This window comes from Cyclopterus lumpus, chromosome 1 (genome assembly GCF_009769545.1).
Source record: "Cyclopterus lumpus isolate fCycLum1 chromosome 1, fCycLum1.pri, whole genome shotgun sequence".
Classification (NCBI taxonomy): domain Eukaryota; kingdom Metazoa; phylum Chordata; class Actinopteri; order Perciformes; family Cyclopteridae; genus Cyclopterus; species Cyclopterus lumpus.
In genome coordinates this window covers 21,679,345-21,706,771 of record NC_046966.1, presented here as the reverse complement: position 1 = coordinate 21,706,771, position 27,427 = coordinate 21,679,345, and the positions used below count along the sequence as shown (strand labels likewise).

Here is a 27,427-nt window from a genome sequence, read left to right as displayed (position 1 = left end):
AATACACAGCGAGGTTCAGTGTGAGTTTCACTGCAAGTCCATCAAAACTGAGAATACCCATCTTTCCGATACACCACGTGCCATTTCCAAAGGTGTCTGGTTACCGTGTGTCTTGCCTTCAGCGGGGAAGCCCTCTGAGGCAAATTTGTAATTTGTGATATTGGGCTATATAAAATAAACTGAATTGAATTGAATTGAAGTGTCCTTTAGTAGCTGTTTCTGCAGATTTTCAGCAGATGTTTGCTCAGCCGGCATCAAATCTTTCACATTAAGGACTTCTTGTTCGTGCCGGCTTAAGAGTCGACTCCGTCTGTTGAGGACGATCGCGTCGCACAATAGACCAGAACAGCTGCTGGTGGAGCTCGTGGTGTGGTTGTTTTGTCAGCTGTAGTTTCTCAAGGTAAGTAACACCATTTTAAAAGGCCAAATTATACTTTATATGTAAACAAATCATATATATATATATATATATATATATATATATATATATATATATATATATATATATATATATCCTAATTAGATTATTCTTGTTTTATTGCTAATGATATAAGTATGTATGTTGGTAGTATGACATCACCGAGGCATCCAGACTTATATTTTCATCGTGCACCACAAAGACAAAATCGTTGTGTCACCCGTGACACTCAATGTCAAATAAATTGAGCTAAACTCAAACTTTCCTCTCAAACTCACAAACATAAATTGACAGAAAGATTTATGTCCTCTGAGCTGCAATTTATTCATTCAACTTTTCTTTTTTTTTTTACTCAGCCGGCAGCTGACAAGAACACTAAACATTGTTGTTGATGCTCACGCTCACACACAAGGTCAGTAATGTTGTAAACGGGAGGCGCTGAAGAGATGAATCTGCTGGTAATTCATAGGTACAGCTCTGACAAACGATTGTTTCCAGGAAGTAATGAGTAAAACAACAAGACCAATGCCATCTTTTACAGCGAGTAATGACGAAGATATTACTTTTTTATGAATGCCACACTCGATACCTTCAATAATAACACAAAGACACTCCGCGTATTAGAACAGGGTTTCGTGTGATTGTTAATTTAGTCACACACATGTACGAGCTGTCCTCGGTCATCCGTCATGGGCCCTTGTGGTTGCCGGGGAGGTGGGTGATGCCGAGGGGGACGATGCCCAGCGGCGAGAACCCCCCCCCCCCACCCCGGGGAGGGCTGAGTGCCTCTCCCTCTCTCCCGCCTGGAGCTTCATCATTTATAGACGAGACAAAATAAAACAAACACAACAAAACGGCGCGAAGCCTGAGAGCTGCGGCTCTCACTTTTTTTTTTTACAAGCTCTCACACATGGAGAGGGGAAGCTGGAGATGCACACGGAGCAGAGTTTGTCCAACTCCTTGTTCCTGCCTCCCAGCATCTCCTCAGCGAGCGGCAGTCGGGTGGAAATTCACTATTAGAATAACAAACAATGCTGCACACCGTGCATGTGGTGTGCGTCGGGATGGATGCAACATTAACGGTGCGATTAGCCACGTTAATAAAGCTAAATTTACTCTAAATGTTCTGTCTGTTTCTGCGCCTGGAAGTACCCTGATTAGCATAGAGCTATTAGCACGAGCATAGCCTGGCAGCTCTATTCATGTGTGTGTGTGTGTGTGTGTGAGAGAGAGAGAGAGAGAGAGAGAGAGAGAGAGACAGGTGTCGTCAGTCACACACATGACATTGCTCCACTGTTTGAGATGTATAGCTCTCTACCAGGGAAGCCATGTTGCTTTTGTTGCTCTAACGCAGCTGACTGACAGGGACTGTGCCGTCAATCAAACATCATGTCAGCCATCAAAAAAGTCCACCTTAAGAGCTGCCAAAAAGGAGGTGTTTATCCTGGATTTTAAAGAGGTACTTCAGTGTTTCAGCACCTCCATAAAGTCTGAAGACTCGCAAGACACAGATTAAAGAAAGGATGGTCGACATTAAAAGCAGATGTTCTCTCGTTTATTTCTTAACGAGGGTCTTGGTCCACACGTGGGGCTCCGAGGGCCTTTCAAACTCTGCACAACGCCGTCTTAACACAAGCTAGGCTAACCTTCTGCCGGGCGTCGCTTCATATTCACCCCACAGGCGGCATCAATCTTTTTGGTCTAGGTCTTGGCAACACAATTAATTAGCATATTTTAAAAAAAAGTAGCTCAGCTAAAAGTTCATGATAAATATATTTACCTAAACAAAACACAATTCCAACATCAAGCAGCTGAATGAGCAAACAAAGAAAACAGGCTAACAATTTAGCTTCTTGTTACATCTTCGTCACTGTACGAACAAAACTCACTGAACCAGCAAATCACGTCTTACCTAATGGCAAGCTAGGGGCTACACCAATATCTCTGGATAATTTTTTTTTAAAGGGGATTCCAGCCTTCCGTGTAATAATGGACTCTATGTCTCCATCTACTGGATGAACTGTGGTACTGCACTCATCCTAATGGCATTGACCTTCAATACAACCATGAGGCAAATGGACCAAATCTGTGATAGTTATCTGTGAAGGGCATGTATGATTGATTTTAACAAACCAAAGCCATAAAAAGTTATGTTTAGATTAATTTAATATGCGAGTGGTATTCATATGCATGTGAGTAGTAGTAGTAGTGAGTTTACCTTCCCAGACCTCTACAGCCCGTTCCTCATCTCTGCTCGCGGACACGTTATCTTGAATCTCGGCCATGGGGTTGCATTTTTGGGAAATGTAGACAACAAGTATTTACCAAAAAAAAACAATATTTCTTCTTCTGCTGCATTGATTTTGATCATTTCTTGTTTTTCTAAACTTTCCGACGTGCGTCCATCAACGTTGTAGGAGTGTAGCTAAACTGGTGGAGCATCATATGGCATCGATGTATTTACAGCACATTTAAATGTTAGATGGATAGATAGATAGATAGATAGATAGATAGATAGATAGATAGATAGATAGATAGATAGATAGATAGATAGATAGATAGATAGATAGATAGAAATAAACATCCTAAACTTAAAACACTTGGTTTGAGTCTGGGCTGTCAATCCAGCATCATCTGTCAACGTTTACTAAAGCCTGAAGAAAGTCCACCATGAGAGCTGTGAAAGGAGCCGCTTTCCTCCCGATTCAGACGCCCAGAACTACATAACAAGCACCGAAAGGCAACATCCAGATCCAAACTGCTCGTTCCTCCGACCCTCCTTCCCCTGCTGGATGGATGACTTTGACAGTAAAATGCTGTCAATTGCCATCAAATCAGTGTGAACGAGGACTCCTGCAACACGGAGAGAGAGAGAGAGAGAGAGAGAGAGAGAGAGAGAGGCTTACACCAACAAGCTGAGAACTATTTAAACTGTTTTTATTTTTCCTGTTCCTCAAGCTCAAGATATCCGGAGAAAACGTGAAAACACACACACACACACACACACACACACACACACACACACACACACACACACACACTTCTCTCTCTCTCTCTCTCTTACACAAAGTGAGTGCTGACCGCTGGAGGCTGAGAATAGATGTTCTAAGTTGGATGCAGTCGATGTAACTATTATTTCTCCTCTCTTTTCTGCTCTCCTCTCCCCTGGTTCATGTTGCACCTATCTCGTCTTCTTCTCCCTCCTCCTCCTCCTCTGCTGCTGCTCTCTCTCACTTCTCTCTATTCATCTCCTCTATATCTCTCTTGCGCACTCTCCTTCCTCCCCTTTCCTCTCCTCTGACTAGGCTCAACTCACTCCAGTATTTTTAGTATTTGTGAGTAGGCGTCGCCAGGTCCTCATGAATTTTCATGGGTTTGTTTAGTGTGTAGGCTGACGCTCTTTCTCTCTCTCTCTCTCTCTCTCTCTTCCCCTCTTCTATCTATCTATCTAGCTCTCTCACACATTCAATCACAGCAGTTTAAGAACACAAGCGTACACACACACACACACACACACACACACACAGACACGTGTTAAGTGTGTAGGCTGACTGCTGGTTAATGAGGATGTTTGAAGTCTCTGGAAGAGCCAACAGCCTACAGCGGGCCTGTCAAAGTCAGCGCTATCGCCCCTCATCGTCCTCCATCATCCTCTGCCCGGCCTCTTCCTCTTCCTGACTCCTCTCCAGCCGCGGGGCTACTCGGATGCAGACGTTCTTTCGGGGGCAGGGGGGGGGGGGGGGGGGGGGGGGATTAATCATCTTCATTTATCTGCTTAATCTCCCACTGAGTCATATATGTATATCGTATGCATTGGCGTTACTTCAGGGGCAACAGGGAACATGTATTCTTCTCCTGTGCGTTGCAGTGATGACATCAGCAGCCTGACGCGTGGGGCTCAGTTCCATTAATGAAATGAGAGGCTTGTGTCTCAGTGTGTGTCCATTAGATACGAGCTTATGGATCCCGTCAGGAAGAGTTAGGCCGCTGTGGTCCTCACACACCGTCTCGGAGGAAGCGTCGAACAGATGAGGACACACACTCTTGTGAGCACAGACGTATAGGTGTGTGTGTGTGTGTGTGTGTGTGTGTGTGTGTGGACACTCTGTGGTGGAGAGGGATGTTTCCACCACGCGAGTCATTTCAAATAAAGTCTGGACGGCTGTGGTGGGACTCTCTCTCTCTCTCTCTCTCTCTCTCTCTCTCTCTCTCTCTCTCTCTCTCTCTCTCTCTCTCTCTCTCTCTCTCTCTCTCTCTCTCTCTCTCTCTCTCTCTCTCTCTCTCTCTCTCTCTCTCTCTCTCTCTCTCTCTCTCTCTCTCTCTCTCCTCCTCCTTCCTCCTTCCTCCTCTAGCTGCAGCTGGTCTATACGGCTTGTGACAGATCTTTCATTCTCGATGCGTGCTGATTTTCACCACGCGAAAGCGTGTGTGTGTGTGTGTCTGTGTGTGTGTGTTTTTGTGCTCCTCTCTGCTCCCCCTCTCCTGTCCCACTTCAGCCCAGATTAGAGCGTCCGTCTCCTGAGGGAGACAAAAATATAAAAATAAAGCTTTTTACCAGAACACTGATCTAAACACACACACACACACGTATTGTGCACATACAAGCACGCGCTCACACACTCATGCTATGCGGGCATTATGAAAGCATCCAGCGAGTGGGGCAGAGAGAGCTTTTGCAGCAGGATCCTAAAAGGTCCTTTAAGTAGTCAGCAGACTGCAGATATATATATATATATATATATATATATATATATATATACCATTTACGTTCTGAAGTCGATGCTAACAGCTGTGTGAGGCTGTAGATGGTATATAAGAAGTGGGTGTTGTCACGGTGACGTCACCAATTGGGTTTGTGAATTGCCGTTTTGGAACCTTTGCAATCATAAATGACATGAGAGGGTGGAGCTAAATACAACCGAACACTGAATAAAACATGTTTAGGTGGCCAAAATGTTACAGTTTACTTTTCACAAATTGAAGACACGGTGAAAAAAACACGGGAAACTCCCAAAGCGACCTGTCAATCACAAGGTAGCCCCGCCCTGTTTAATCGTCTATTTTACTCCAAATGAAACATTTACTGAATGAACATCATGTTTTATTGAAGAAAGACTTGAAACTAGCGACTGAGACAATATATATATATATATATATATATATATATATATATATATATATATATATATATATAATTATGTTCAGATAAATCAAGTGAGAAGTAGGGTAATTTCTTCTCATAGACTTATATACAATTGTATGATGATGCCGGCATTAGAGGAAAAATGTGAGAACTGTTATTGCAATTCATCCTGAGGGAAGCATACGTGCAATCTAATTATTGTTAAAATATTTAGCTCAAAAACTGCAAACCGTTGCTGCTGCGAGAGGAAAAGTCATTTGGATTCATCCTCTGAGGATCAAGAATGAAAGTTTCATGGAGATCCATCTAATAGTTTGTGAGATATTTCAGTTCCAGGCCAACGGCCGCAGAGCCGTGTTTTAAAGTTCATTCATTAACAATTCATTAACTCAACTTATGAACTGCAGACATGATGGGTTATTAGAAAAGGGAGAAGCCTCTGACTTACAGACTTACTAATTAGCAATTAAGTTTACAGTAATGTTATCATTAATTAAGGAAACCCAAAAGGTGAAAGGTCATTTCCCTGTAACTTGAAAAATAGAAATAGCCGTCTGACCAAAGAATCTGGAGTCCCGGTCCGGTGTGAATCCTCCGACAGGACTTTAAAAAAGCTAATTAATCATCTTTAATTAAATGACTAACAGGTTAGTGACTTCAGAGTGTCCCCACTTTCTAATGAGCATGTTAAAGGAGGAGTTCAACATGTTGGTAAATACACTTTGTTGCAGAGTTTTTGATGAATATGAAGCTTCCACTTACACACAATTAGCTTAGCTTAGCATAAAGACTTAAAACAGGGCTCTGTCCAAACGTAACGACTTTGGCCTAAAACTGCAATTTGTGGTTTATATGCATTTAAAGAGTAACTACGGCCATTTTAAAATGCTATTCCTCCGGTCTAAGACAGTCCAATAACATTATTGAACTTGAAAAACTGCCCCTGAGACCCCATTACAGCACTCTACAATAGAAGGAAGCATATTTCGGTATAATAAAGAAAACATGAAGCATATTTCGGTATAATAAAGAAAACATATTTATAACCTTCCACTCATCCAGACTCCTGGTGACACCCGATGACATCACACTGCTGTGGAGAGAAGCTCATGCTCACACACATGTATTGAACTGTCTTTGTTCATGGAAATAAGGGAGTCCTAATTTGGGGGTGTTTAAGCTTCATATTATATCCTCTAATGGCAAATTACCCATTGACAAAGCATTAATAATTGTTTTATTTACAGTAGTTCAGTTACACGACGGACTGATGTATAGATGGATGGCTGGATGGATAAAAAGATTAATCAACAAGACCCAGACAAGTAGAAAAATGTAACCTTTACTTATTTACAGATTGTACAGAGGTACTGAGTGACAAGGTAGTATTTACAACACAACTAGTAGCTTAGAAACCCCTGAACTTATACACAAGTGAGATACACGGCAGGGAGACCCCCGGAGGACCACGCACACCAACGCACTCCTTCCACCCAGCGACGTGTTGATCTGGGACCAAACGGAGAAACGTTTACCGCACGTTGCTCGGCGACGGCCGGCGCAGAGGAGGAGGGAGCCATCTCGGGGGGGGGGAAGCACATGACCAGGGTGGAGGGAGAGACGCTGGTGCGTGTAGCCTCGGTCGGTTCGAATCAGGGGAGAACTCAGGCGTTGCAGCAAAAAAAGGTACCACCGGAAAAACACAAGCACGTCATGCAATTTAAAAAAAAAAAAAAAAAATGAAATTATAAAATCGAGGAAATCCAAAAAAAAAAAAAAAAAAAAAAAGGTTGGTGTAAAAATCGGTGCGATGGCGGACGCACACAACTCGTTCTACATGCTCTCTTAACCAACAACAGTACAGACGCAACGTGTGTGTGTGCGTGCGTGTGCGTGTAGATGTATTTGTGTTATATGAGTAAGAGCCGGGTCAAATGTTATGTGTGGGACGAACCGAAGAGACACACACACACACACACACACACACACCACACACAACCTCCTGTTACACATATCATTCACTGACTTATATAAATGCTTGCACGGTGTAAAACACACACACACACACACTCAGAGGTGAAACAGCACAGACTCGTAGTGGAAGAGAACTATGTGGGAGGGGGGGGGGGGGGGGCTCGTATTAACCACACAGGCTGGACTATCATTATTCATTGAGCGTGATTCAGATGAGAGACCCAGCTACGCGTTGCTAGTTAACCGGTGAGCTGACCGGCGTCGTTAACTAGTCCGTTAACCAGGCAGTGAGGACTGTACAGTGAGGTCCCAACCAACGACACACACCAGAGGAAGAAAAGAAAAGGAAAAAAAAAGAAAAAGAAGAAATTAAATCACACAAGAATTCTGAAAAACATGCCAGTCTTTTTTTTTTTTGTTCTTTTAAAGAAGCAGAATAAAAAGCCACGTTGTCATCGAAATTAATTCAACACTTAATACCATTCAAATCAAACAAATGATATCCGTTTCTAACATTTAAAAACAAAGATGTCTCTGTACAGAAATATAATATTGCAACCTGATATTGTGCATATAACTCACACACCAAACCTGGTAAGATCACCAAAAGAGGGGGGCAGCGTTCACCGTTCAGAAAGGTGCGTTTCTTTTTTTGTTTCAAACTGTCTTGCATTCTTTGCAGCCAATATATATAGAGCTATGTGTGTGTGTGTGTGTGTGTGTGTATGAGAGAGAGAGAGAGAGAGAGAGAATAGAAAGAAAGAGAATAGAGACAGACGCTCAACTAATGGGATATCAAGTCTTTTTTTCCATCAAAATCAATGCCCTTACTCAGTAGATTATGGATTTCTAGAACACTCATACACACATTGCCAGCTCGTCGAGTGTGTGTGTGCATGTGTGTGTGTGTGTGTGTATGTGTGTGTGTGTGTGAGTGTGTGTGCATGTGTGTGTGTGAGTGATGCCTCTGTAACGAGTCACTTTGCGATCCCTCTACTTCGCCATGTGACTCTCAGCTGACACACAGCGTCGTGTTCCAGCTCCCTTTTGACGCCCGTCCAGGAGAAAACATTTGGGGAGTAAATCTGCGACAGTGATGCACTCAGCCTCTAAATTCACCACGGAAACATTAAAAACGGGGCCTCGAGGTCTTTTGTTCAACGTAAAAAAAGAAAGAAAGAAGAGAAAGCACTGTATCCTACGAGAGAGAGGGGGGGGGAGGGGCGTTTGAGTTGGAGGAATTTCTTACGACCACTTATATAAAGTGATTTCCAACAATGTGTTGAGTTTTAAAAAAAAAAAAAAAACCCACCACGACTGAACTTTATTCTTCTGATACTCAATCTACTCTATAATAGAAGAGGAAGCAGGGGAGGAGCCAAAAAAGACAAGTAAGGAGTAATTAAGAGAAGAAACCAAAAGCCGATGAAGGATGGAGGAGGAATGAGCACGGTAGAGAAAAGATTAAGAGTCGTTGCTGCGTATACTGTATGATGCCGTACCCATTATCTAAAACACGGTAAAACTTCTTGAACCTCAAGACGGGAAAAATCAACGGTGCCCTAAAACCCGACGTTGAAGAGAAATAAGAGAAAAGAAAGAGGAAAAAAAACATCTATCCAGCGAATGGCTGAGAATATTCATATTTTTCAGTACAAAAGTGTTTTTTTTTGGTCAAACGTCTGTGTTAGGTGGCAGGGTATAAAATCTACAAAGTGCACAAAGAGAAGCTATCTCGTAGCTTCAACACACACACACACACACACACCCTAAATCTACTATCCTAGACTACTGCGTATGTGCATGTGTGTGCGTGTGTGTGCATATATATATATATATATATATGTGTGTGTGTGTGTGTGTGTGTGTGTGTGCATATATGACCCTGTATAGGAGTTTAACTGTAACACAGGGCAGTAGGAAGCATGCAGTATGACCTGAAGGCTATAGCTAAGAGAGGAAGCAAGGATGCTATACTGTATGTCTCTAGATCTAGAAACACTAGAACACACACTCTCGTCCTGATAGGCTTTTTTAACGGCGGCCATGTTTGGTCCACTTTTTGGAATGTTCAATTAACTGACATCAATAACAAACAGTCGGTAGTTTTTACTCCCCCCCCCCCCTGTAGAAACAGACACAGTGTGTGCGTGTGTGTTCGAGTGTTTGTACATCTGCGGGCAGATGCTTCTCAGACCAGCTGCCCGCCTCCCAAATATTACAAAGATAGTAATTTCCGTTCAATTCGAGAGTTGCTCTAGTGTAGTTGACTACTCTTTAAGCCATGCTGGCAGTGCAGTTTGGAGGCTCTGACAACAATACGGGTTGACTGTAGAAATCATGGGGGTGGGTGTGCTGAAATATGTATGTGCTTGTGTGTGTGTGTGTGTGTGTGTGTGTGTGTGTAATCTCAAAAAGAAATGGTCTTTCTGTGAGTCCCCTTCATCTCCAAGAGGCTGGCGAGAGGGCGGGACAAGTCGGCTCGTCTTCCAGAACGCTCTGCTGTCTCTCTCCCGTCTCACTGTCGGCGTTAGACTCCGTCTACAGTGTCCCTCTCATTCCGCCAGGGAGTCGATCCGTATTCATCAGTTTGTGCCTCTTGGCCCAGAGCTCGAGGCTCGTACACACACTGACCCTCACACACACTTTTCATCTTGCACTGTGCCTGCAGGTGTCCCCGTGGGCCCCGACCCTGTCCTGTAGAGGGCGCGGTAAAGAAGTAAAGAAACAACGATTTATTTACTCAGCATCCCCGTTAACCTTTAAGTCCAGAGCAGACCTCCCCGTCTTTCGCCTCTCTGTGTGTGTGTGTGTGTGTGTGTCTCTGTGTGTTTATGTTTATGTGTATGTGTTAGCGTGTTTCAGTGAGAGTGCGCGTGTCGCGTGCGACCCTCAGACGTCAGACTCGATGCTGGGCATGCGGCGGTAGAGCCGGGGCCTGTTGCCGCCGGCGCTCGAGGCTCGCGGCGCTGTCACATAGCTCATTGGCTGAGAGGCGGCGGGTGGGACCATGTAGGCCACCACAGGGGGCTCCTGCTGGGGGTAGAACAACTGTTGGTCGACAAGGCCGCCATGCTGGTTGTTGTGATGGCTGCCGTGGTTACCGAGGGTAAGCGACAGCGGCATTCGCTGCTTATAGAGCTCGTGGGCGGAACTTCTCTGTGGAATGCGTGTGACAGCCTGGGGGGAGGGATCTCGTTGTGTGGTGCCAGGAGCTGACTGGAGGAAAGGGTTGTGAGAAGGCCGATCGGGGAAGAGGCTCTTTGAGCGCCGGGGGAGGGGCATGGGGGCGTCCAGGCTGTGGTGGTGCGAGGGTGACGGAGATGGGGGGCTGCGGCTGCTGAAAGGACGATCGGAGCGCATTGTGAGAACATTAGCATAGGCCCCCTCGTCCAGGGTCAGCTCCCTCTCCCTATCTCTGTCAGGCAGGCTCAGCCCCCGCAGGTGGGCGTGCAGCTGCGACTGCCGCTCGGGAACGCCGTCCGGAAGCACGTTCTCGTAAGAGTGCTGGCGACTCAGCTGAAGGTGCTGCGCCGACGAGGAGGTGAGGAGAGGCGACGGGGAGGAAGGGGAGGGCTCGAAGTGGCTGACCAGCCCGTCCCCTTCGCCCACCAGGCCCAGCTCGCTCTGGGGAAGGTAGTGCGTGAACATGTCCCCGCCGTGCGGGTGAGTGTGTGAGTGTGAGTAGTGCGAGTGCAGGTGGTCCTCGCTGATGTCGTAAAGGTTTCCCAGGTGAGCGCAGGCCTCGCAGCGGGCCTGCGGCGAGCGGACGGTGTAAAGGCCGGAGTAACTGCTCAGCTTGGTCAGGCAGGAGCGACAGTGGCCGGGCCTGACGCTTTGTGACCCCTGTCCTGCACCCGGAGCGTCGAATGACCCTCCGGCTTTGTCCTTCGAGCTGCTGGGAGAGAGGATGACACCGATTATACAAACAAGAAGAAAAAAAAGACTATGAAAGCACTTGAAACATGGTCACAGGGTTCATTTTCTGCTGAGCATGATACCTGCTGTGTGTGTAGGTGCTGTATTTCTTGTCCTTCAGGGAGTGCAGGTCGGCCTCTGCGCTGTGACTGTGGTGCAGCAGGCTGGCACTCAGCTGCAAAATGGGTGTGTCCACCTGGTGGGAGAGTGTGTGAGTGTGTGAGTATGTGCTGTCGGGTGGAAACAGGTCAGGGGGGTAACTGTGGTCGTCACCTCCCCCCTGGCTGTCTCGCTGGTAGGGCGGAGCGGACTGGAGACTGGCCTGGTCTGAGTCAATGGAGTAGATCTTGGATCCTCCGCCCCCGCCGGCCCCTCCTCCGCCGACCCCTCCCCTCTTTCTCAGCTGATTGATAGGCTTGAATCCGCCCCTCGCCGCCGCAATGGAGTCTGAATCTTTGTGCGACGGCGGCCGGCTGGAGCACTCCGAGATGTCCGAGTGCGGCGGCTCTTCGGGCAGATAGCGCTGGCTCTTCATTGGCGCGGGTCCAGGTCCAGGACCAGATGACGGGGCGGGGCTTGGGCCTGGAGTTATGACACTGGGCTGAGTCTTCAATGTCTCCACGCTTTTCTTCCACAGGGCTCGGGGTTTCGAGCCCTGTGGCACGGCGGTGAGGGCAGACCCGGCGAGGCGGGTCTTGCCGTTGTCGTTGGTGATTGACAGCTGGGGCTTGTTGGGGCTGGTCTGAAGAGGGGGGGCTTTCTGTTGGACCGGGAATGGCGCGGCATTGTTAAGGAGGTTTTTGTGTCGCCCGGACAGTGACAAGAAACTGTGCGGACCAGCAGCGTTGCTATAGAGACCAGGACCCTTCGGGGGCAGACTATGGAGTGAGTTACCTAGGAGACAAGGAGAGATGCACCTCAGACAGCAGATACAACAGACGGATGTTTGGCTAGATGCTCAGCCTCATCCATTAGCTACTGCCCTGGCACGCTGGGTGCCATCTAAGGTGTTTCTAATCATGAGGTGAGCTTATACATGCCAGTCAATCTGATTACAGGCTGGAGTCCACAGCAAGGTAAGAGGGGTCACCTTTAGATCTACATACGTAGACTGTATAGAAAAGTCAGGAGGACCTCTGTACGGTCAAATATACAACACACGCTGCCAGGTGTACTGTGTGTGAGTCATAGTACCTTTCCCCGACATCACATCGAGGATGTTGGGCTGCAAGAGGACGGTGTTGCGTTTGGGAGAAGACAAAGCCATGGACTTGGCGGACTTGAGCAGATGCAGCATGTTGGCTTGAGGACTGAAGTCCAGCTCGGGATTCTTTTTCTTCATATCTATATGAACACCATGGATACAGCTCCATATACCCTGGAGAGGAGAGGAAACAAGAGGAGAGGCAGAGGGGGCAGAGAAAAACACGATAATAGAATAGAGTTATTTCCCAACCTTCACTTTACCAGAAAGAAGACTAATTTCCATGCACAGTAAATTAAAGGAGACCTCTGTGTCCTTCTTTTCTCGGATGCGATTACTGCAAACCTTAACCTCTTTTTGTTTTGTAATGTGGCGAAGGAGAGATAATCGCCACTTTTTTTTTCTTCAATGAACCGCTTTCAGAGGCGCCTAGAAAATTCAATTTAGGACGATGATGTCACTGGAGGGGGGCCTCTGAGTGCAAGGAGATGTTCTTCCTGAAGCCACTTAACCTCCCGCATCGCTGCTCGAAAAGGCATGCGCACACCGAGAGAAAGACACACACACACACACACACACACACAGTTACACACAGACATCGCACTCTTTTTGTAAAACATTAAATGTGTGAAATGCTGCTCGTCTGGAATAAAAGCCCTGCCCCACACAGAGACATGACATATGAATAATGAAAGAATGGTCTGTCTGGATGTGCCCATTTCTGTTTAGTGTGCGCGTGTGTGTGTGTGTGTGTGTGTGATTGTGTGAGTGTGCGTCTGTCTATCTGTCCGGCCCATGTGGTCAAGTCCACCCGTCCCATTGCTCATCCCTGTATATGCGTTACCATTTTTAACTTTGTTAGAGCAGACTCGTGTGTGTGTGTGTGTGTGGGTAGATAGGCCAGAGCTTTGTGTAAGTGTGTGTCTATATGAGTGTGTGTGTCTGTGCATCATCCTCTTAGCGGTTTGATTCCTCTATCCTGCCGTCCTTATGCCCAGCAGCTAGTTCATCCCTACCTCAGCTGGGCTTTATCATAACACTTTCCTCTGTTATCACACACACACACACACACACACACACACACACACACACACACACACACACACACACACACACACACACACACACACACACACACACACACACACAGTACATACACAGACTCCTTCTATATGCTCAGTAACTATTGTGTGTGTCTCAGACTTATGATTGTCCACAGATTCGTTTTTTTTTTCCTTCTCTTAACTGAAACAATCATGTTTCAGGCCACCAGTCCCTTGTGCGCCTTTCTTCCCGTTTGCATTTTTCACGGCATCCGAAGAACCGTGAAGATTAGGCAAATGATACTGCTTTGTCTGGGATGCAACAGACAAACAGGAAAAAAACAAAACATTTTTCTTGTAATTTACTGTGTGATGTTTGAACCGTTGTTGTTAAAACACCACAAAGGCTCCACGGCTGTCTTCAAAGTCGCAATAACATGCTGGCTTTTTTTCTTGTTATTTTCTCTGCTTCAGTGTGAAACCGCATTAAGACGATTTTGCAAATACAGTTAAGCTTTGTTTTACTCGTTGTGTCTCACCGTTTAACAGCCCGCTCTCTCCGTATTTCATACTCTATAAAAGTCGCCCTCACGCCAATAATATTACAATAAAATACCATCCCGAGTCCTAATATTGACATTGCAATAAGTACTTTCTTGCAGTCCCAGTCAATGCCGTACACCAGTTGTTGCACTCTGGAGGACGAGGTATGATCAGCGAGTGGTTTTCAGCGCTGCAGAGTCTAACGGCAACATCTCAAATACAACCTCAGAAGCAGAGGAGGCAAACAGTGCACCGTGGAAAAGACCCACTTCCTCATCCTCACCCTGCTGATTGTGAAGAGCAGACCGGGCCTCCCAGTGCAGACGCCGGTGAAGCAGTATCTCAGCCTCCAGTAGAAAAGGTGTTCAGAAATGAAGGTGAGGATGGAGAGGCCCATGGCCGTGGCCAGCATGTAGAAGACACCCGCCATGTTGTCTACGTCCAGCTGGCTGGACATCACCTCGTTCTTCTCGCTGTGGCAGATCCCAGTCAGCCACTGCGCCTCCAGCTCCTCCATCTCACCTGTTGGAAAATTCAAGTTCAGACTTTTATTTGTCGCCGAGGGGGAAATCGGTTGTGCAGCTGCAGCAGCAGCAATACCAACACAGGCCTAGACACAAGAAAACACACACGAACATAACCACATTATTAAAAAAAAAAACTATAAATACGGGAGTAAAAAGATGAACACATGAGGTACCAAGTTACAATATGAGGGAAAAGAACAGGAATGGTTGGAGGTGATTCTGCCTGTACAGAGGGTATGAAAGATAATTTATATCTTAAACTTAAACTAAGTGCAGGGGTGGACACTGTCAGATGTCAGGGCTTCTGCTTCCTTTAACAGCGGTTTGTTGTGCACTTCAAATGGACATTTCTGCTCAGTGCCAATGATTTTGCTGCCGACTTTCATCAACTTAGCTAATGAGTTTTTCTGTTTGAGGTTGAGGGACGCGTACCAGCTGAAGGCAAGTGTAAACGGACTCGTTAAAATATTTATAAATCAGTGTCATCAGGGATCTGTGGACCGGGAACATGGCTAGCTTCCTCAGATAATCAAAGACGCCGCTGCTTTTTGGTCATTTTACATATTTCTTTACATAATACATGAAATTTGGCCTTTGCATTTAACCCATCCTTAGGAGCAGTGGGTTGCTGTGAAGCGCCCGGGGAGCAACTGGGGGTTCAGTGTCTTGCTCAAGGACACTTTGACATGCAAACTATGGGGAGAACCGGGTACCTTGTGGTTGCCCATGAGCTACAGCTGCCCTAACTCGGCATGTCTGCGGTCAAATTATTGTCAATTATGATAATAACAAATACTTGTCCATTAATCAAAGTGTTAGTTAACATCTGGAATCAATGCACATGCCGTTGGTGTAAATAATTCACTATAGAGGACGCAGCCTTGGGGGGGACGGACCCGATAGAAGCTCATTTACTATCACTCTCTGGGTCCTGTTAGTGAGCAAGTCCAAAATCCATCCCACATGGTTTGATTGCAATCCAAAGCACTCAAAGTCTCTGCACCAGCAGGTGGGAGTGTACAGTGTTGAAGTCCGCAAACAACCCTCTAGCATGGTTGTACTAAGTGCTTGTATATGGCGTTAAGTAGAGTTATAGCCCCCCCAAAAAAACCCTGTTGATATGCAAATTGTAGGGCATAAAGGGGCTGTTCAGTCCTGCCCAATAGCTCTGTGTAAATGTAGGTGAAGTGAAAGTTTAAGATAGCTGCAGGTAGGAGGGCGAGGAATGAAGGAGAAGGAAGCGAGGTCGAGGGGATGGGCGGTAAGGGGAATAAGAGAGGTGTGGTGGGAAAAAGGCCGTATCATTACGAGGAAAGATGGAGGGGAGAAGGGAAAAAGGGGCGAGAAGTGAAGTGGTAAATAGATCGTAATGGAAAGGAGACAGGAGGTGGAGTGGGAAAAAAAGGGTTGTAGGAGGAGGGAGAAGAATTGATAGTGATGGAGTGATAAGAAAAGATGGGAGGAATTATTATCAGGCCGGGTGTGTTTGTGTGTTGCATGCGCACACAGGTGTTTGCCCCCCCCCCGAAATGAAAATGAAAAAAGGCAGGGTGTGAAGCGAAGCGCTTTAGTGGTTTCAGCAGTTTGATTTCTGTCTGGCTCGTTCTCCGTCCTCCATTCGCACCATCTCACAGCTTATTATACAGAACAATCTGGAGGAGTAAACATAACAGGACATGGTGGACACACACACACACACACACACACACACACACACACACACACACACACACAGCGTAATGATGATGAAATGGTGTGTTAAGACTCGCCCCTTATAGCTTTCTGACTGAGGGAGGGAGGCGAGAGGGAGAGTGTTAGAGGGGGAAGGGGGGGGTTAAGCTGAGTAATGGCCCCAGCTGTAATAAAAAATAAAAGCCTCGAAACTTTAAACTTAAACGCCGTGTAACCGAGATGGCGCCGGCGACCTCACCGTCTCCGATGATGCCCAGTATGGCCAGATCAACCAGGCGCTTCCAGTAGGATCCCTTCTGCAAGGCGATGCCGTAACCCGTGGTGGCAAAGATGTAACCGCTGCCGATGGTGACCAGCTTACAGCCGTCGTCTCTGCCCGCCATGTAGTTCAGCACCGCCGCGTCGTAAATGAAAGCGTCCAGCTTTCTGTAAGAGGACCACACGTTCTGGAGTTACTGTCTGGAACAGGGGGTTTGATACATCTGGCCATTAAAATAACATATTTCTGCAACACATATTTAGGTTTACTTCACTTTCATTTTGCCTCCAGTATTCAGGCCTCTGAAAACTGTTCAGTTAAAGCAAAGTGGTCTCGAATAAATATGAAGCCAAGGAATAGCGCTGCGCGAGGGCCGTCTTACCTAAAGAAATAGTTTGGGGAAATATGAGAGGATTGATACCATCCTCACGTCTGTCTGTTAAATGTGAAACTAAAGCCAGGGACATCATTAGCTTAGCATACAAGCCCTTTTTTACACATTGTTTTTTAAAACGGATTAAACAAATTAGACAAAAACATTTTTAAAAAGGTGCTAAATTCCAAATTCACTCCACGCGGCTCTCGACATGGCGGCGGCTGAGTTGTTGTCGAGCAGCTAATGTTGCTAACAGTGCAAACAATGGCAACAGTGCTGACAGAGCTAACACAGCTAACTCCATTATGTCTATTGCAATTTAGGCATTTGCTGCTGTATTAAGGCTCTTAATTTCAAATGTAGCCCATTTTAATAAAAGAGTATATTAATGTAAAATGAAGAACTACAATGTGTTAAGGGTGTGTCTTCATGGTAAAAGAAGATGATGGGAGATTTGATCCACCAGGCCTCCATCTTGAAGACCACAATCTACTGAGCCTAATGTACATTGTGCGTTGTGCCAGTAACAAATGTTTTTTACTCACAACTCGTGTGTTTCAGTGCAGCTGAAATTCTCACGCTGACCAGATTTTGACGGTGACTGAGAATACTGTCCGGTGAGTATTCACGCACATGAGGATGCCTTTTGTAGCCGCCATCTTTTATTCGAAGGTTTTTTTGTCATTATTCTGACGCGACGAGCTGAATTCAAACTAAGGGGGCCACAATTTTTTTAATCTGACGCAACGTCCCCCCCCCCCCCGATGTGGGTCTCGATACATCGGAGCTCAGCAACATCACCACCCTACACGGCAGCAGAACCCTTTTTATAACTTCTTTATCAGCTAAACTAAAAGTTATATATAACCCTATGAGTAGACAGACCCTGGTCTCTCTATGTTAGATCAATAGTAAACACTTTGAATTAAACTGTTGACCCATACACTAAACATTATACATTAAACGTGGCACAGCTTATTGCTTTGACAAGAACTCCAAAGAGTTAATATGTCTTTTGGTTTTAACAACCAATCTTACTGATTTAATTTAAGATTCTGCTGAACACATTAATTATACAGTTGGGAAGCCTAATGTATGGAGTGTGAAAACAAACCACCTGCATTTGATATCCAGTATCAATGAAGTTATTGCAGAGAGGAAGATTTGGAGAAAACACCCAAAAAAAGATCAAAGCGCAGAAAAGCTAATGAACGAATAAAAGCAATGCAGCCATCCTTCCATTAGTGTGTGTTTAGGAGGGAGGATAAAGGCAGAAAAACTACAGAACAATTTACACCCTCCCGGTTTTGGCAGCTCCATCTTCCCAGCAGCAACGAGACTCATTAATGAGCACTTGCAGGCAGCGTCTGCTTTTTTACCGTCAGTGACACAAACACTGAGCACACTCTGCAGCGTTTTTTAGCGTGAGCTAGTGCCGAGCCCCACGGGGCCCGGTTTTCGGTGCGACGCAATGTCTTTTTGGGTTAGTTATCACATGTTCTTATGCATATGAGCTTGTCTGCAGACAGAATTAGCCTCCCAGGTACCATAAATCTCTTGCTTGACACGAGTTGACTTGACAAGTTTTACAGTACCCGGTCTTGAGGGTGACCAGCGCGTCCACGACGCCAGCCTGATGGTATTTGGTCATGTACTGATGCATGTCTGGGTAGTTCTTCCTGATGTTGCGCTCGGTGCTGCCGTTAGGGACCGTCCCAAAGCGAAATGGAGGGGAATAGGAGTATGGACTCTGGAACTGCAGTGAGAGAAATAAGGGGCGCAAAGAAAAAACAGGCACACGTTGTTAAAGAGGGAATTGACAGGGAGAGACATGAGCACAAAAGGAGAGGAGCACAAAAGAAGCTGAAAGACAAAGAGCAGAACTAAGAGACTGTAAGAAGTTTGAAAAAGAGAAAGGGAAGAAAGGGAGAGAAATTGTGAGAGTCAGATAGGAGGAAAGAGAGTGACAAGAAGAGACAGAGGAGAAAGGAGGGACAGTGGACTCATCAGCCATCATCATAGTGTGTCCAGTCTAGCGTAAGCCTGGCCGGGGTTCTGCTGACACTGCCAGTCTTTGCAAACTACACATACATCCAAACACACACGCACGTCTTTGATCTATACAGCCTGTGTGTGTGTGTGTGTGTGTGTGCGCGCGCCCCTGGGTCTGCTGTGCTGGCAGTGTTAGCGTGGTGACAGCTACGTCCAGAGGGTTTGGGATGTTGAAGCCCAAGGGCGCTCCCCGGAGAGCCCTGTCTGGCCGCAGGGCAGGCATCCATTACAAGAGCAACCCTGACTGTGAATGTCTTTAGTTTCTTCTGTGTGTGTGTGTGTGTGTGTGTGTGTGTGTGTGTGTGTGTAAACCTTCTTGTCAGACAGTCCGGTGACTTGGTCCACAAACTCTTCCTGGATCATGAAGGCAGCCAGGTTGGCAGTGTAGGAGGCCAGGAAGATGACGGCGAAGAAGGCCCAGACCGATACAATGACCTTACTGGTGGTGCCCTTTGGGTTCTGCACCGGCACCGAGTTGTTGAACACCAGACCCCACAGCAGCCATATGGCCTTACCGATGGTGAACGATGGACCATGTGGGTCTGAGGGAGAGAGGCGCAGGATGCAGAGGGAGAAACACAAATAAAAAGGTGGACAAAGGACCGGTGCTGTTGTGTTTTCCCATGAAATGCCTGTCTTACTGTTGCCCAACAGCAGCTCCTCATTCCAGAGGTTCTAATTCTTTAAAACCCTCATAAATGCCACCTTTTCAACGTCGAAAGAGTTTTATGATCTAGTTTGAGATCATGCCTCCTTCAGAGGAGTGACATTGCAAATATGAAATACAATGCGACAGTATTATTGCCTCCTATTAATGCCGACAGCTCACAAAATGTGCCACAGTAATTGTGGACGACGGGCATTTTCTTGGGTTTGCGAGCGTGATTAATGGGTAACAGATCAAAAAATTATATCGGCCAACTAGATTTACCTTCACGTCTAGCACAACCGCGGTAAAGTGAGTCCACCATTGTACAAGTGAATCTAAAAGGATGTTTTTAGACCTGCTGCTGCGATGATGCGCGCAGTAATCTGGACCTGAAACGACCACAAACCGGGCTCAAGACATTTAAAAGTCATTGTTATTGACTTGAACTTAAAACTCAGCATGATAATCTATTTCAAAGAGAGCCCAGATGGATGATCTGCACCCCTGCGACACAGCAAAGAGATTTAAAAGAATTAATGAATACAAAAACGCTATTCGATCTCATGCCACTCACAATATTGAGCAAAAGCCAGCAGACGGTTTTGGCTTAGTTTGGGAAAGGTTGGCACAGTGACAATAGGACTCCGGGAGGTTTCTAGGATAATGTCCGGAACATTACCCAACATGTTGTTTTTACTCTTCAGCTTTTGTACGGATTAAAACAAAATCAGATATAACTTGTTAATTAGTGCGCTTTAGAGATGCTGGAAGATGGATTTTGTTATCTTTGGACAGAGCACACGCTAGCTTGTTCCACCCGTTTTCCAGTCTTTGTGCTTAGCTGCGAAGCTCCGGCTTCAGATTTTATTCTACAGACGCGAGAGGAGTATCTTCTAATCTCACTCTCGTCAGAAAAAAAAGCCAGGAAATGCATTTCCCAACAATGTTTAACTTTTCTTTTGAAAGACAAAGTGTTCTCCTAAAGACGAAAAACTAATCATTTGTATGAGAATATAGTTTTGATACAGTTTTGCGTGTAAGATGAAAAATTGGCAAACTAAACACTTGTTCAGTGTGCTAAAACAAAATCATTAAAAAAAAAAAAGCACCCGCATTGCCCTCTAGGTCATGTAGATAGAAAACTAATCGGAAATCTATTTTTCCGGATCGTAACATTAATTTTCAATTCGCAGCCAGCAGGGCAGCTCCAGGTGCTGATCTTTTACGACGTGACGAGCTCCAGGAGAGAATTGTTAACGCTCTGTTACATTGAGTGAACTGTCTGGAGTCAGGGTAACAATAGGTCACTTCCTTGCTCCGGGGGAAGCTTGGATCTCGGCTTCTCGCTCCTGGGGAGTGACGATCGGTGTGATATAATCCTGATTGTGTACACGCGAGTCTACCTTTGCCTTGGGCCAAGTTGCGGTTGAAGCCCAGCGGACTGACGAACTCAAAGAGGAAGACGGCGATGGCGGTGACAAGGAGCAGCATCACAAACATCATCACCCAAACCGATGCACTGAAGGGCTCTGAGAGAGAGAGAGAGAGAGAGAGAGAGAGAAAGAGAGAGAGAGAAGGAGGGGACAAAGAGAAATCGAGTTCATTATAGTGGAGGAGCAGGAGATACATAAAAAGTGAGGGACGGAGAGAAAGGGGAGATCGACACAAATAAATAAAGGAGGAGACGCTGAAAAAGGCAGGATGGGGGCAGACAAAGCGAGGAAGAGATGATAGAGAAGACACAGAGAGGGGATAAAGGGAGGAAGACGGAGTGAGAGAGGGAGAGTTAGTCACAGAGAGTTTGACGGAGAACATTTCCATATTTCTCATTATTCCCTTGGATGAGAGCTGAGAGAGGGAGAGGCCTGGGGCGGGGGGAGACGGCGGAGGAAAAGGGGGAGAGACAGAGAGAGAAGGAGAGAGAGAGAGAGAGAGAGACAGAGGTGGAGAGAGAAGAATACAACTATGAGCGATCTGATGTGCCCTGCTGTGGGCATGTGTATGTGATCTATTTGTATGTGATCTATGAGTGTGAGTCTGCATGTGTTTGGTGTGTAGCAGCGCAGGAGATCAGAGAGCGGGACGAGTGCCAGAAACGCTGAAATTGTATGTATGTATGTGTGTGTGTGGGTGTGTGTGTGTGTGTGTGTGGTGTGTGTGTGTGGTGTGTCACTGTATGTCTAAGTATGTGACTGCCAGGGTTAGCCAACCCTGAGAGATTGTGAACTGAGGTGCCTCTAATATGAGTGCGAGGGATACTGAACCGTCACTGATACCCTGGCCCAGGCGCAACACACACACACACACACACACACACACACACACACACACACACACACACACACACACACACACACACTTTCATGTAAATACACACACAAAGCATTCACCCCATAACATACATACGGCCAAAGCACATTCATTCTCCACACACACTTGATTCAATACGCAAACATCCTAATATATTCGTGCAGTATCCCACACACTCCCTCCTCGCCCCCCCCCTCACACACACACAGACACACGTTTTCACACACACACACGCATACTGACACATGGCTTGATACACAGGGACCAACACACGCATGGTCCAATACATCCCCTCGCTCCTCGTCTCGCTCCAATGACAACACAAGGCATTAGGCGAGCACAGAGGAGAGCGCTTCAGCTTCTAGTCATCTGAACCACTGGATGAGGAGGCGGCGGAGGAGGAGGAAGAGGAGAGAAGGCGAGAGAGGAGGAGGAAGAGGATAGTATCAAGAAAAGCTTTGTGTGAGCTGACTTTTTCGAAAAAACAGCTGGCACACTTCGCTTCCTCCGCTCCGCTAGAAATATTAATGTGCTTTAGGGTGTTGAGGCCTAGATAAAGTCAGAGTACAAGTGGAATGTGTCCAGCGTATGCTGTCTGATTAAAATATTAAATTTTATGGACAGGATTTTCTCCAACATGTGAACATCTCCCTTTAGTTTTCTGCTCACTGCGTGGAAGAGTCGGAAGACAAGGACAAAAAGAAAAACAAACGTACGGTTAAGTAAGACAAAAAGAAAGGTGGATTTTACCGAGGAAGGCAGAGGGCGAGACGGTCCCGTTGCTACGTGACACCATGACGCTGATGCCAGTCTCCACGAAGGGCACCGAGAAGTCGATGGCCACTGACCTCTCCTCGTTGATCGTCAACGAACCGACTGCCATCACCGCCTTCTTATACACCACCTGGTGGACGGAGAACAGAGCGGTTACAGCGAGCGTGACTCACCACCTTACACCGACGTATAAATATAGCCAGCTCTGTGACAATTTGGACGACATCAAACACATTTTTGTCTTTGATGCGTTCCTCCTATTTTTTTATTTTTTTGGGGGGGGGATTTGAAATATCACAGTGACAGAGGGGTATGAGCTCAGAATGTCAGCTATAGTTGGAGGGCATTTTCAGCCATATCAGATGAGAAGTAGAAATACGTCTTTTTCATTGTTCCGCCATTTCTGGTTGTCTGGATGTATTCTGACAGACGGCGACTCTGCACATAAATGTTGTTTTTAGGATGCAGTAAAATGTTTTTATTTTCAAAATGTAATTGTCTAAAGGCTCCCAGTGGTCTTGCTCACAAAAACATTACCACAAAGTATGGATCATATTGTCAGCTTCCATCGTACGTTTTATGTTTCCCTTTCAACCCGTGACGGCACTTAGCTTTGATTACCTCCGCCGAAGAGGTTATGTTTTCAGGTTTGTTTGTCAGCAGAACAATGGAAAAAAACTACTGGCTCGATCACTATTTTATGAAATTTGGTGGAAGGGTGAAGCCAAGGCCAAAGGAAGAACCCATTTCATTTTGGAGCGGATTGAACTTGGCCGAGGTCTGCGCTCTCCGAGTGCCCTCCTAGTTTAGTCTGTGGTTGAGGAAATCGTTTCCAGGAAAGATAAACGATCGCGTGCAATCTATGCTCTTAAATAGTTGATTTTATGGAATTTAAAGCGCCAATGAGAAATATTATTGACTATACAAATTACAGGTAAAAGTGTGATGAGAAATGAGCTTATATCCTATGTATTTTTGTCTCATGTCACAAAGTATATTAAAAGATCTGTGAGTCAATTAAAGAGCGATAGCAGCTTCCAGTCCTGTACAGATTGTGTCACAGATTGTATTGTGTCTGGAGCTATCGCTCATTTTTCTTAAAAGTAAAAATTACGATAAAATTACCAAAACCTACTAAAACTAGTTTTGCCTCTGTATCTGTAGTTTTGCCTCTGTATCTGTATTAGTAATCCTCTGTGCCAGAGGCCTTCATTGTTGGTTTAGGGCTGAGTGCGCCAAAAACACAAAGAAAAAATAAAATGTATACATATATTATCCTTCAATCATTACATTTAATAATAACTACGTCGGAAGGGACAAGCAATGACTCATTATAAATGGCCGTGAATGATACATCTAATGTGTCATTAATTCAAAGTCTCCCCGACTTGATCATCGCTGCCTCTATGTACGACACTCATACGTCACGGTAGCATCGACCCTACGGTTTCCCCCCCGCCAGCACTGTTGCCGTTGTTTGCAATGTTAGCAGCTGCTAGCACCGTTAGCTGCTATCTCCACGCTGAGAGCCGTTGAAGACATTTATATATGCTCGAAATTTCGTATTAAGCACTTTTAAATAACGAATGACTAATATGGCACACTTCTTGGCAAATAATGAGATAAGAAGATTCATAAACTCTCATATCTGTCAGTGTGTGAAGAAACAGGAAGCAGTTGGTTAGCTTAGCGTAAAAAACTGGAAGCTATAGCTTGAAAACATAACATGCAGTAAGCTACAGCCAATGCTAAATGCTAGGCTAATATTTACCACACAAACATGAGTGGTATCGATCTTCTCATCTTCCAAGAAGGCAAGCAAGCATATTGACATTTCCCGATAATTACATAGAGTCAGACCGACATGGTGTGGTGGTAAGAGAGAAGCATGTAGGACGTACCTCTCCAACCATGCCGTTCCACATGTTGTTGATCTTCTTGCCGTGTTTCCCATTCGTGACCAAGTAGAGGTCATAAGTGAACTTGACGTTCCTGGCTATCTTCTTCAGAATGTCAATGCAGAAACCTTTGCAGCACTGCTTAATGTAGGAACCTCCTGATGTGCTGTTACTGCAACACACACACACACACACACACACACACACACGCAATCAACAATTAGGTCATGTTATGTACATGAGACGACGTTGTAGAGTTGTTCAGGCGATAGTGTGGAGTGCAAGTGTAACTGTACTCTTGCCGTCTGCTCGCTCCACATCTGGTGGTTCCATCAAAACTGTAAAACTATGATTATGACAGTGCAGAGTAACCACGAATACTGCTGAAGGGCATAGAGAGCTTATGTGGAATTTGTGTGTGTGTGTGTGTGTGTTGTGTGTGTGTGTTTCCCTCAGTGCTTGAAAACACACAGGGGTACTGAGCAGATGCTGCCGGGCTTTAAATAGAGCTGGGCTCTGCAGAACAACCAACCTACATGATTAAAATATCAGCTGTCCTTCCCCTCGTCTCTCTCTCTGCGCTCCTTCACCACGCCGTCCTTTTCCTCCTTTCCTCTTAAGTGTTTCACTGATCACGTCCGTAAGGGGGTTCTCCTCTAAAACTCACAGCCTACCTACTGTACATACCCCGAGCCGCCAAACAGACAGGAGGCAGACAAACTTTTCTGACAGCCCCTCCCCCGGACCATCGGAGCTGTGGACTGAACTAAATTGTTGGATCAAATGATACTCATAATGTATTAAACGCCGCCCGGCGTTTGTAGAAGTATTTCCATGAAAACTTTTATCTCGCTCCAATGTCAACCATCTCCGACGCACCCCGTAAGCGCGTATATATGGACTGCAAAGCGTAACTCGGTGACCTTTTCACCTGCCGCTTTAGCTGATTCCAGAGAAAGTTCAAGAAAGAACTGAGGAAGTCACACAGCGAGAGAACACAGAGAGCGACTGTCAAAGAACTGAATCATCAAAAAGGATTAAAATGTCTTCGAGCAGCAGTCGACTACATCTGCGGCGCAGCGTAATGTGCAGTGTGCGAACGTGTGTATTCATACAAACACACATGTGTGTGTGTGTGTGTGAGCCTTTCTATGTACAGTGTGTGGCCCCAGGTGTTCTAATGCACACATAATGTATACATTAGCTCTCCCAGCTGAGCCCTTATGTCACTATGTAAACACACAGACTCCCCGACATACCCACACAGTACATCTGTTTGATTCATGCCATACTTTTGTAATAACAAACAAATAAAATGGAAGTAGCGACTGACTAAATGTGGCACTTAATGGATGGCTGGGTGTACGCGCGCATGGATGGACACGGAGAAAAGAACCAGCGAATGTGACGTAAAAAAAAAACAAAGAAGAGGCGAGTCATCTTGGCTTCCGCGACCCGCTGAGACTTCCGCGGCGATCGCTTCGGAGGAAGGTCGAGAAACGGGGTCGCAAGTTAAACTTTTCCAATGCCCGGTGATTCAGTCGTCTAATTGTCCGCGCCTACAGTGTCGTACCAGCTTTGATACGGTGGAGTCTGTTTATTAAAAAGAAAAGTCTCCTACGTGAATAAATCTGGCAAGAGAGGAATTATAATTTAAAATTAATTAAAATTGTAGTTTCTTTGCACTTTCCCTGTGGCTAGCTACGACTGCGTCATCCTGTTTCATCCCATCCTAATTGCTATCCTAAAAAAATTTAAAACTATTTTCTATTGTGTGGTAGAAATTTGGACATTCATTGAAGTCATGACAATAACTGCTGCTGGACACGAGTAGAATACTGGAGAAAAGATTGATTTGACCAGAAGCACAATGCCGATGCAGATGCTAAGCAAGTGGTAAATAAACCCGCTGCAATTATGAATAATGCTTGTGTTTTCTACATCAGATGGGAGCTAAATTGTGGAAATTAGCAGAGAGAAACGATGCTCTTGTCACGCAGAGGTTCTCGTTGAGGTGTCCATATGTTGCAGATAATTGGAGCAAAAAACCAAAGACGTTGAAGAATTCGTGGGAAGCTTCTTTGAAAAAGTTTTTTACTCTGATTAGTATCTCCGCGTTGTCTACACACTCGAAAAAAGCCACTATAAAGCCAATAATAACAATAAGCCGTGATTTTCAAAGAGAAAAGTGCATTGTATTGTTTTGACATGCTGCTGTTGAAAAGGAATGCGCTGATTTCTAAAATTGTACGACGTACGTGTGGAAAGTGTCACACAGTTAGACGCTAAGAGGGAATTATAAATGAATCTAAATATATGTTTTATACATACGTAATCTAGTTTCACTGTGATAAGAATTTAAAATCTGTTGGAACGAACATTATTTGTGACAAAAGGACGATCGAGGCCGTTCAGCCCACTGCTGTTGTTTCAGAGGAGAACGTGTTATAATAAGCAGCGAGGTGGCGAGGTACTAAACATACATTAGAACAGGTAGAACAACAAAGCCAATGTGAATTTGCGAAATATTTCCATCCCATTAGCTGACGCGGTTATCGCGAGCGACTTAGTGCACACAGCAGATAATGAAATATTCCTGTGATCCTGAAGTAATCACGTCTGATAAAGATATGCTAATGACGGACGT

At 45.5% G+C, this 27,427-nt stretch overlaps 1 protein-coding gene across 1 annotated transcript in view; it reads right to left on the bottom strand.

Annotated features, from left to right (window-relative positions):
• Nucleotides 1-10,427: 10,427 nt before the first annotated feature.
• grin2ab (glutamate receptor, ionotropic, N-methyl D-aspartate 2A, b) overlaps nt 10,428-27,427 on the bottom strand; it is an 85,907-nt gene continuing 68,907 nt past the window's right edge. Inside the window, exons 11-20 of the mRNA XM_034538124.1 lie at nt 24,784-24,952; nt 22,859-23,012; nt 21,202-21,327; nt 19,462-19,691; nt 18,693-18,853; nt 16,701-16,888; nt 14,527-14,765; nt 12,648-12,831; nt 11,537-12,347; nt 10,428-11,433 (exon numbers count right to left, since the gene is read on the bottom strand). Of these exons, the coding sequence (XP_034394015.1) occupies nt 10,428-11,433; nt 11,537-12,347; nt 12,648-12,831; nt 14,527-14,765; nt 16,701-16,888; nt 18,693-18,853; nt 19,462-19,691; nt 21,202-21,327; nt 22,859-23,012; nt 24,784-24,952 (3,268 nt within the window). The remainder of the gene's footprint in view (nt 11,434-11,536; nt 12,348-12,647; nt 12,832-14,526; nt 14,766-16,700; nt 16,889-18,692; nt 18,854-19,461; nt 19,692-21,201; nt 21,328-22,858; nt 23,013-24,783; nt 24,953-27,427) is intronic.